The sequence below is a fragment of the Pollicipes pollicipes genome, unplaced genomic scaffold (assembly GCF_011947565.3).
Source record: "Pollicipes pollicipes isolate AB1234 unplaced genomic scaffold, Ppol_2.1 Scaffold_7262;HRSCAF=8765_pilon_pilon_pilon, whole genome shotgun sequence".
Lineage (NCBI taxonomy): Eukaryota > Metazoa > Arthropoda > Thecostraca > Pollicipedomorpha > Pollicipedidae > Pollicipes > Pollicipes pollicipes.
Genome location: NW_023597055.1, coordinates 4,332,828 through 4,344,289, shown reverse-complemented (window position 1 = coordinate 4,344,289; position 11,462 = coordinate 4,332,828). Strand labels below are relative to the sequence as shown.

At 57.3% G+C, this 11,462-nt stretch overlaps 1 protein-coding gene across 1 annotated transcript in view; it reads right to left on the bottom strand.

Annotated features, from left to right (window-relative positions):
• Positions 1-2,781: 2,781 nt before the first annotated feature.
• The window catches only part of LOC119114121 (putative leucine-rich repeat-containing protein DDB_G0290503), a 35,381-nt gene continuing 26,700 nt past the window's right edge, over positions 2,782-11,462 (bottom strand). Inside the window, exons 11-19 of the mRNA XM_037238335.1 lie at positions 9,965-10,145; positions 9,324-9,464; positions 8,734-8,865; positions 7,762-7,902; positions 6,999-7,124; positions 5,744-5,914; positions 5,316-5,429; positions 4,811-4,901; positions 2,782-2,887 (exon numbers count right to left, since the gene is read on the bottom strand). Of these exons, the coding sequence (XP_037094230.1) occupies positions 2,868-2,887; positions 4,811-4,901; positions 5,316-5,429; positions 5,744-5,914; positions 6,999-7,124; positions 7,762-7,902; positions 8,734-8,865; positions 9,324-9,464; positions 9,965-10,145 (1,117 nt within the window). The 3' untranslated portion in view covers positions 2,782-2,867. The remainder of the gene's footprint in view (positions 2,888-4,810; positions 4,902-5,315; positions 5,430-5,743; positions 5,915-6,998; positions 7,125-7,761; positions 7,903-8,733; positions 8,866-9,323; positions 9,465-9,964; positions 10,146-11,462) is intronic.

Here is an 11,462-nt window from a genome sequence, read left to right as displayed (position 1 = left end):
GTGCCGTCTACAAATGACAGGCATCTTACATATCCGCACTGTGTGGACGCCAGCAATTTGCCGGGAAGCGGTCAAGGCAGCCTCCTAGCAATCAATTCCCAATATAGGTCAATGAAATCTAAAACCAGACAGAACCATAGAAACCATAAGGTCATAAAACCCGACTAACTGTTACCCAGACGAAAAGTTATTAATCATGGGCGCGTTCAACTAGACTAACCGTAGTTATCCAGCTTTGAAGTGTGCGTATTTGCAAACGCCTGGACCATCAGCATAATATTGAGTGAATTGAATTAGTCGATAGAGCTGACCGAAATTAACTGGGCTGGCAATATTCATACAATGTTAGCCCCTTGCTGGCCAAGATGCAAGGAATACCGTCCCTGCATTAGCGCGCGCATGCAGTAAGTGAACTTCTCCGAGCATAAGTTTCGTAAGACTATGAAGAGCAACGATAAGACCCTTTTCTATGCATTTCGGAATCGTCGGATTCCATTTACTCTCAGTGGTCTGATTTCATTTACCCTTAGTATTTGCCAAAATATGCCATGCGATATGATCATGATGATCATGATCATGACCACGATCATGATCATGGTCATGATCATCGTCCCGCTGGTTCGAGCAAAACAATACTTAAACGGCGTTCAGACGTTTGGTTGTCCAGGTATGCATCGTTCTCATAACAAACTTGTCTTTTAGTTGGTGATGTATGTCGTGCGATTCATACGCACCAATATTATGGACGAATAAGCTTTATTGCTTATGAGAATGCTTCAGCCTTCAGCCGTGATTGCCGTGATTGCCGTGTCGTGTCTGCCGTGATTGCCTCAACGACACTCACCGGCACAAGCGGCCAATTATTGTCCAGCGTGCGTAGTCGAAGCTACTTTTTTCGTTTGGCACGCGCTGCACCACCAGCCGTTTCCTCCGACGTCGGACGCACACTCATTGTGCGGCTTGGTTTGTGGTCACTGCTGTTTCTTTGTTGCACCTCCTTCCTTTTGTTCATCTTTGTCCTCACAACACGGCAAACGGCAATAAATAACCGCATAATGCGACAAAACATCGTGTCATCTAATCGACAACGAATGATCGATAAGCAACCGTGTCAAAACATCACTAGACCGGTGGTGGGGATTTCAGTTTGCCTGGACCACAAGCAGGAACAAAATCAGAAACTCACCAAACACCGCAAATCCAACAGCCTTGCGCCGTAGCTGAAGACAATATTGAGAAAAGAATGCATCCCTTCACTACTTTCCGATCGCAGAACGGAATGGACACGAATGCGCCAATATTACAGCGGACAAATTCATCACACGCATTGACACTGGTACCGCGGGCTTTTTTTCTTTTGGCTATCTTTAAGCACTCCTCAACAGCTCCTGTAGCAAAAATACATGAATAACAGGTACATTCGGAATGGCGTATCGAACAGAAATGGTGTGCAATATTTCAACAGTACGTGCCAAATGGACAGTGGCCAACCTGCTCCTTAAAGTTTATGGCTCGCCTCAAAAAAATAATGCACCTGGGTTTTCTCTGGTTGGAGCATCGTGGCTCCCGGAACAGGTGTACCATGGTTGCTCAACGATGATAGCGTATTGCACAACACCCGTGCCAACAACTCTGAGAGCCACGAGCCGAATCGACCGTGGGCCAGGCCGGCCTGGCCCGTGCCAGTGGCCCTACCAGGCAGGAGCCCGGCACAAGGCAGCCGCAGGCGAGCCTCCCGGGGAGCTCGCGGAGCCTCGCCTCCCGCGGAGCCTGGGCTGGAGCGAGAGGCGCGAGCCTGGAACCGGCGAACTCCCGGGGAGGCGGGGAGGCGGCCCTCACCCCCTGCCGCTATCACAGGCTGTTTCGAGGCGCGCGACCGGCGCGTGGCAGGCGGACAGGCGCTACGGGGCAGGGAGCTCCCACTCACCCACGCACGCACGCACGCACGCACGCACGCACGCACGCACGCACGCATGCACGCACGCACACACACACACACACACACACACACACACACACACACACACACACACACACACACACACACACACACACACACACACACACACACACACACTCGGAGAGATGGTGCGCGTCCCGACCAGCGGGCAGGGAAGCAGCGCACGTGCATCCCGGGGATCCAGGCGATCTAGAAGCCGGGATTGTCGTGGAGTGCGTTTCGGGGCACTCCAGAACTCGGACAGGGCGGGGCGGGGTAGGGGTGAGAGGGAGGAGGCGTGGTGCGAGAGATGCTGAGCACGGCGGTAAGGGCGACGTCAGCTAGTGACGCTGTGACACCCGGACAGGCTCGGCTGTGTGGAGGTGCTAACTCAGCGGCTGGGCGGTGCCGTCGGCGGCAGCGGCGTTGTGGGCGCGAGGCTTGGTGAGTCGAAAGGTGGAGTCGCGGCGTGGCGGACTCATCGCTGCCGGCTCCGTGGGATCAGCTGATCGGAGACGTATCAGAACAGCTGGCTGGCTCAGACACGGGGCTGAAGAGTCACCCGGTCCAGCCGCGGTGCTGAACAGTCAGCCGGGCAGACGGTGAGCTGGCTCAGATCGCTGAGGCTGACTGTGACTCGAGTCGATCAGCCGACTGAACAGCCGGCCAGGCCGAGTCGCTGGATCTGGTCGTGACTCAAGGTGGCCAACTGACCGGACAGCCGGCCAGGCCGACTCGCTGGGTCTGGTTGTGACTCAGGGCGGTCAGCTGATCACACGATCGATCAAATCAGCCTGTCCGGAGTTCCGGACCGTCAGCTGATCTGAGGCAGCACGTGTTGCCCTTCTGACCCGTACTGAGGCCAGCCGTCTGCTCCGTCCGGAGCGGGTCCGACCGGCCTTCACACACTCCTCGCCTCAAGTTCAGCTTAGTAGTCGTCGATGTAATCTGCGGAGCATGGCGCACCTGTCACCGTGTCATATTTTGACTGCGGCGGACGACCTCAGGTTTGATTCTAAGCGATTCACTGCAGCTATGAGCCACGGGGTGATCGTGACACATGCTCGTTGAGGCAGAGCACGACGCAAAAGAGGGGTTTATGGCCCATACGAAGACACGGGGGCCCCATAAGGCTTACTTCACACATCGTGCCAGAAGAAAAACAACAGCAGCAAATTCTGAAAATTATCCCGATATCATTTAAAAGTACACCAACGCTCAGTAGTCAAATGCATCACCGTACACCAGAGTGCCTCCCTGTGACCCAGCTTTGTCCCGTCGCGTGTCTGGTCAGGTGTCCGCTCCTCGGCCGGACCCGGTTAGCGGGCGGTGAGGGGCGGTGCCGAAGTGACACACCGTGCGGCCCCAAGCGCGGCTCCGGTGGGGGTGGCGGCAGCGGCAGTGAGTGTGCTGCGGCGTCTGGGCCGGGCCGCGGCCGCGCGCGGCTCGGGGCGGCACGGTACCGTCTCGTCAGGTGCGGAGGCCTCGCGCTCCTGGAGGGACCGTCTAGGGCTCGTCTCCGCCTCCGTCAGCCGCCGGGGTTTCGCCTTCGCCTCCCTCCTGGCCTCCAGCATCCGCTCCCTCCGGCTCGACGTCGCCTTCCTTCTCCGGCTCCGCAGGTGATGGCTCGTCAGGCGCGCCGGCTTCTTCCTTCTCCGACTCTGCAGCTGCTGGCTGTTCGGGCGCTCCGGCGTCTTCCTTCTCCGACTCTGCAGCTGCATCCTCCTCAAGCGCTTTGGCGCCTCCTCCCTCTTCGCCGTCCTCACCCTCTCCCTCCTCCTCTCCTGCTCCTCTGCCGTCCCCCTGTCCTCCGTCCTCCCCGCCCTCCTCGCCGTCGGCGTTCGGTCCGTCCTCAGGCGCCGGCGCCGCGTCCCCTTGCTTCTTCTTCTTGTACGCTGGCGTTCAAGAGCGCGAGCTTAGCTGAGCGAGTGGGGACGCGCAGGCATGGGCCAGCTAAGCGCGGTGAGTGGCCGAGCGGGGCGGCGGAGGTCAACAGCGGGTGTGGCCCGGCGGAACGCCGTGTTGCGAAGCAAAGCTCAGCACAGCAGACGTGCACCGCCGAGTAAAGTTGCAAAATCACACCGGCAATACCGGTGAGCACTGCACAGCACAAGGAAAGGTACAAAGCGAAGTGGTAAAGGGGTGAAGAGGTAAGCGGCCGGAGAGCAACTTTGTTTCTGACAGCCCATTTACTCCCATCTCCATGTGGTTAACAGGAAATAAAGGGTGAACATGTCAACCTTCTGCCCTAAATATTGCTTTGTAAGCCGCAATGTCCGCATTGGGGCCCCCAAACCCAGAGGTTTGGGCCCACCACGGACTGGATTCACCAGATTATATTTGGATTTGGGTCCCCCAGTAAGTTGGGTTTACCACAAAAGCAGCAGATACTCGAATTTCGTGGAAGCTCCTGATCCCCGAGCTGTAGCCGAAGGCGTGAGTTACTGCCGTCCCCCGGCACCCCCGGTACTCCTGGTACTTCTGGTACTCCCCCGTAACTCCCGGCACTACTTCGGTGTCCCTGATACTCCCCCATACTCCCGGTACTCCCGGTGCTCCTGGTACTCCCGGTACTCCCCCGGTACCCGCTGCTCTCCGACCGCTGTACCATCTTCCAACGGGAGCTTTATGATCCTAGCCAGGCGAAGGCACACGTTGGCTGGCCGTACCGGCTGTGCCAACTCATTTGCACAGCAGGGAACATTTAGCCACAGCGAGAAAGAACCCTCTGGTTTTGCGACAGAAAAAGCGGCAGGAAGAGGTTCGACACACCATCTTAAGCAGCGCCAGCACATCAAGCATCCTTAACCGGAGAAGAGCGGCAGCACGTCCTGGTAGGTGTACACACAAGTTCATGCAGCGTGGCTCTACCTCTGGGGTGTTTGATGCGCTCTTTGAGATCCCTCGTCTTGGCGTCCAGTCTCTCCACATCCCGCTTCAACACCTCCGTCTCTTGCTCGCGCTGGGGGCGGAACGGGTGGTCTAATGGTCAGAATCCTCCCGCCAGATTACTCAAAGGCGTGCTGGGTCAGTTATGCATGTATGAGCACGGTGGCCTGCTTTTATCGAACTATCCACCTAAGCCAACAAAGGAGCGGATTGACGGGCGTTGGTCGTGTGTTTCATTACGGCAGCTGAAAGGCAGAGCGAGGGAGGAGAACCTTAGCAGTAAGCAACCAACGAGCGTGTCTTTTCTTCCTAAGGGAGGACATTAGACATACAATGAAGCGTTCTCGCTATGAAAAGGTAGACTACAGAATCGAAAGAAAAATCATTGGCCTTGGCTTAAGATAACCACAATTCCCTCCGACGAGAAACGTGGAGAACGAATGATCGCCTCATTCTGGCAGCCGACGATGGTCAGCGTTTCACTTACCGTTCTCTTCTCATCCTTAACCTTTTCGCCGAGCGTGGTTTTGATGATCTGCACGGCCTCGGCGAGCTTGGTGACGGACGTTTGCGTGTCGTCCACGTCTTGCTGCACGCGAGCCTGTGGACACCGGCAGGTTTCACTGAAGCTGGACGAACGAGCCCATACAGACGTATTGATGCTGACAGACGTCATGCAGACTAATCTGGGCGGCGTTGTGGATGGGCTTTCCTGCGTTAAAGCGAGGCTTTGCGACAGAGTAAGACTCACAAAAATTCTGTATCACTGCGAATGGTGGTGACCGAAATGTAAAGCCAAAAGAAGATTCCTGATTGCCAGATTACGGAGTTATATGCAATGAAGAGTTGCGGCGACCAACTGCGGTCGATATTGACGTTGGAAGGGCGCGGGGGGAACTAAACCATCGGACTCACCAGACTGGTACCCCCGCCGCTGTCCTCTGAGCCCATCAGGCGGCCGAGGTCGCGCCGCAAGTCCTCCACGTCCTCGGTCCTCTCGCGCGTCTCCTGCTCCAGCTTCTTGTTCAGCCGCGACTCCGTCTCCTGTAGCTGCTCCTTCACCTCGGCGATCTCGCGCGGACACTCCTGAGGAGTGGATACGAGTGGACAATGAGCGCTCCTGAGGAACGGTGACGCCTGAGGAACTGTGACGCCTGAGGAACGGTGAAACCTGAGGAGCGGTGACGCCTGAGAAAAGGTGACGCCTCAGGAACGATGAAGCCTGAGGAACGGTGACGCCTGAGAAACGGTGACGCCTCCGGAACGGTGAAACCTGAAGAACGATGACGCCTGAAAAACGGTGAAACCTGAGGAACTGCGACGCTTGAGAAACGGTGACGGCCGAGGAACTGCGACGCCTGAAGAACGGGGAAACCTGAGGAACGGTGACGCCTGAGGAACTGTGACGCCTCAGGAACGGCGATTCTGAGGAACGGATACTAGCGGGAACGATCACTCCTAAAAAGTGGACGCGCCTGAGGTACGGAGCCTTCTGTCAAACAGCCTGCGCTGAGATAGCTTCTCTCGTGAGAAAACATCACTGAGGGGAGCGGATGCTTTTGGCGAACTGCCATCTGTGAGGGATATACTGGGAAACTGTCACTCCTGAAGAAAACGTCTTGGACCGCTCCCTCCACGAAAAGCTCTCGTGTGCGAAATGACCACCTCTGGCAAAAGTGGGCACCCCGGAGTAACGGACACGTGTGGAGGCCAGATTCTCTTGAGGAGAAGGCGCCAGCTGAACAGACACGGGCGAATTCCAGATACCGCTGACGAGCAAGCACTACGATAACATAAAGCCAACTTAATGGACGACGAACAGATAAAATATGGCCTAAAACGACCAGCACCACAAGCAAATTGGCATAAAATGCAAGCCTCAACGAACGCACTTTCCGGAAGGATTTAACTCAGCAATCATCTTCCACGCAAAACCTGAACTGAAATGGTCTTCTTGCAACTTGAGACATCGCTGCCAACTCTTGATAGACATGCGATGCGAGACGCCTTGTTTAACCTACCGGAGAGCGCCCATTCGCGATTTCCACCTACAACATGAGGCTGCGGTCGAACACCTGGGACCATTACAACGCTGGCACTGTCCAGAGACTCTGGCCGAGCTGCGGCACCAGCCAGACGCGTCCAGCCGCAGCCGGCCCCTCGCCCTGACCTTGACAGTATCCTCCAGCTGGTCCACCTGGCGCTTCATCCTCTCCTGGGCGAACATCACCGAGTCCATCTTCTGCGTCAGCTTGTCGCCCATCATGTTGCTCTCGTTGTCGTCCGACCGCTCCGCCTGCGAAGGCAGACCGTTACCACCTCAGATGGTGACAGAGTTATAGTGTTATGTTTCTGATGGCAGGAGGTCGCTATGATACCGTGTTTGTGACCGCACGCATACTCAGGTCCGCTCAATTCATCCCATATGTAACCAATAATCATTTTGTCATGCCACATGACTAGCTTGTGTTGTGTCGAGGGGTTCTGTTGTTGGGCGCTCTCGAATCGCTTGCAGATTGCCCTGTTTGGGTTTAATCAGTTGTCCATTATTATCTTATCATTTTTCGTTTATCATTTCATCAGTTGTTTATCATTTCTGACATCCATTTACGCTGATATTCGTTTTGATAAGAGCATGCAGCCTGAATATCAGTGTATCTATCTTTCCGTTCTCCCGGTTACTCTACGCGAAATAAGGCTAGAAGTACTGCTTTATCCATAAACACCCATTTGTGTTTACGTGGAGCTGGCGGCTAACTCGGTCTGCAGCCACCACAATCGATACGACCTCTCGCCTGTTGCACAAGGGTCTGGCGTGGCAGTCTTTGTGCTGCTTTCTCCGATCGACAGTGACCTGATAACCTGATTGGACGGCGATCCACAACCTGATTCTGTGCTGTGACCTCTAGCCTGATAGCACCGTGACCTCTGACCTGCTTCAGCTTGTTCTCGATGACCTCGTCTTGCTGTTCGACGCGCGTGCGGAGCTCCGCGATCTTGGTGTCTACGTCCGCAATCGACTTGGCCATCTGCTCCCGCACGCCCTCGTTGTTCATGTTCTGGAGACGCTCGATCTGGGGACGAGACACTGTCAGCGGGCGGACCGCAGCGGCAGGGCGATCAGGCAGCCGTGGGGGCACCGGCACGCGGGGAGCGAGTCCAGCGACACTTGCTATCCTCGGATGATCTTAATTATTGCTGGAGGCCGCGGTTTATATAGTCTTGACGCCTCCACCGCCGTGAAGTATTTCAGCACTGCTGTTCAAACATTGTGCAATACCGTGCCTAAACACAAGTTGCATAATTTTCCTGACGTTATGCCATCTATTTCGCATGTATACAATGGGCAACTGTAAGCCTTTCCGAAAGAGACGTGCGTCCGTTGCTGTTGGCCTCTATGCCCGATTATCTCCGCCACATTACCTACCCCTGGGGCAGTCCAGACGCCGGTGGGTTGTCAGTCCTGACGCCTCTGGCTAATCTCCCCTGCTGTTGACCTCTGTCACCGTGTCCACCTTACCTCCTCTATGGGCAGGCCTGGGGGCGGGCCCGGCTGGCCTCCCCTGCTGCTGACCTCTGCCACCGTGTCCACCTTACCTCCTCTATGGGCAGCCCCGGCGGCGGGCCCGGCTGGCCTCCCCTGCTGTTGACCTCGCCCACCGCGTCCACCTTGCCTCCTTTATGGGCAGCCCCGGCGGCGGGCCTGGCTGGCCTCCCCTGCTGTTGACCTCCGCCTCACTGTCCACCTTACCTCCTCTATGGGCAGGCCTGGCGGCGGGCCCGGCTGGCCTCCCTTGCTGCTGACCTCGCCCACCGTGTCCAACTTACCTCCTCTATGGGCAGGCCTGGGGGCGGGCCCGGCTGGCCTCCCTTGCTGCTGACCTCTGCCACCGTGTCCACCTTACCTCCTCTATGGGTAGCCCCGGCGGCGGGCCCGGCTGGCCTCCCTTGCTGTTGGCCTCGCCCAGCGCCGACTGCAGGGAAGCCATGCCGATGCGGAGGCGGTCGCTGATGTCGTCCACCTTGGCATCCATCACCTGCCGGCCCGTGACGGCGACGTCAGCAGCCCAGAAGAACAGCATAGGCGGAGCACGCGCAGCGCGTGCCAACGCGCTCGCAGCAGCCTGTCTGGTCAGGCGATGACGCCGGGTGGAAATGAATTGGAGATGGGTTTTCATTGGGCTTATTCGTCCGATAGGTACATCGTTTGAATACGACCGAGGCAGGCGTCGCCTCACGCTTCCCGCAGCTCAGCTCAGTGCAGCGCAGACATCAGCTCACTTATCTGATCTGATCCCCCATCTGATCAGTTCATGGCGCTGGACGAACTCGACAGACGCAAACGCACGGCACACTGAGGTCGGAGCTGTGGGATGAACGGACTGTAAGCAGCCCAGGTGTAGAGGTATCTGTGAAACTAGTCTCTTCCCCTAATCTGTCCATCTCAGCCTAACAATCATCCGTGCAGAGCAGCGCCGCGCTAACTTCAGCTGACCTTCTCCAGGTTCTCCCGCTCCTGCTCCTCCTTGGCCAGCTTCTTCTCCGTCTCCAGCTTGTCCTCGTTGAAGCTGCTCTCCAGCAGGTTGAGGCCGTCGTTCAGCTCCTTGAACCGCTGCCGGGTCTGGTCGTGCTCCGCCTGTGATGCCGTCAGGTCAGGTCAGGCCAGGTCAGGCCAGGCCATGACAGGTCAGGTCAGGACAGGTCAGGATACGACGGGTTGGATAGCATCATCATTCGCGTCTTACTTGTACCATGGCAACAGTTTGTTGTGGAATCAGGTGGAGATAGACAGGCTGACACACGCCACAGATCATCTCTTGTAGGATGTGATGGTGTCAGGTGGGGTCAAATCAAACTGCATGGGAAAGGACGAAGCGAGGTTTACCCGATCAATCGGTAAGTTAAACAAATTTATAGACAGATCCATCCGATATAATCGGAGCGTGCGGCCGTACTTAAGACTGATAACATGAAACCTGACATGAATACATGGATGGCGATCACTGGTCGTGAGAATTTTGGTTGTTGAGCCCTTTAACGTACATGAAAACACAACAAAACATGCCAATCGTCTGCATCATTTGACTGCCGGATCGACTGGCACACCGACCGGCAGCCTCGCCCTGCCGTCCTGACCTCCGTCATCTTGCGGATGCCGTTGAGCCCCTCGTCGCCGTACACCTTGATCTCCTCCAGCTTCTTCTCCACCTCGTCGCGCAGCGCCTTCTCGCGCGTGGTGCGCGCCGTCACCTCCTCCTGGAGCGAGGTCTCCAACTGCTTCACGCGCTCTCCCGTCTCGCCGCGCATCTTGTCCCCTCTGGCGAGCGGCGCGGACACGGCCGCACGCCGGTTAGAGCGGGCACGTGTGCTACCATCTACATGCCAATTGTTACTACATGCCATGTCTGCCATGCCCTACGCGGGCACGGCGGACATGGCATGGCATGGCGAACATGGCATGACATGGCAGACATGACATGTCTGTGTGCGTACGCGGTCATGGTGGTAAGCGCTGGGATACGCTGTCCCGCTGGACGGGAAACGGTAGAGTGAGTGAAACAAACTGACCGCGAAGAATACGCGGGATGGGCCACCATACACGTGATGAGTTAGTCGCATACAGTTTGTGGAGAAAGAGGGATGAAGGGTCACGCTTGTCTGCCGCGACCTCTGGCGGACCGGGGGGGAGCTGGTGCTGGAGGGAGGGCGGCAGCAGACTACCGTCAGAGATGGTTGGCCCGGGCCAACGCCCCGAATGGTGAGCCAGCCGACACAGCGACCGATAAACGATGTCGGACTCATGCATCAGTGCTGGTAGAAGTGGAGAAAGACGTGAGTGCGCTTCGAAAGAGCTGGACCAGGTTAGCTGCGGCAGAGTTCACATGTCGCCCAACCCATCTAGAGGATTCCAAAGTTAACCCCGCGTCTGGCGAGGGAGCAGTGTTTCGCGCAGAGACACGACGCGCCGGCAGCGTTGCCACCGGGCGATTTCTGCGCAGGCGCGCGCCCGTCCGCCCCTGGCATGTCTGCTGTTCCGCACGACAGCGCCTTACAGCGCCGTGTCGTGGCCCGGCGAGTTGGGCTCGCGTCACTACAGCGCGACCACGGAAGCAGCGGCGGTGAACCTCCCCCGGCCGACGCCTGGGTAGGACAGCTCTCGACCCGTGCTCACAACTGCCGCCGAGTGTTCCCCCTTGAGGCGGTGTGGTGCGGTGGAGTGCAGGTGGTGGTGTGGGGGGAGGGGTAGGGGTAGAGGTCAGGGAGCACCTGGCGGTGCTCAGTGGGTTCCGCGTGCGATTCGTCGGCGGCCGGATCCCGTGCTTGGCCTGCTCTCAGGACAAGCAAGGTTGGCCCTTGCTTGGCTTGGCCGTGATGGGGGCTCTCTCATATACACCACCGCTGCGGGGAGTGGACAGTGAAGCCGGGGTCACCGTAGAGAGGGAGACCATGCGGGCTGAGCTATCGCTTGCCGGACGCGGCCGGCACAGTCAGGAAAATTCACCGGTGGGGAGAGGGAACTGGTGGCGTCTCAATCGGAGCTGGGGCGGCCGTCACTGTTTTCTGTGGCGGTAGGCACATCGCTTCGGCCCCACCGGGCTGGTGAGGTGGTGGGCAGCGAGTTATTTGCGAGAAA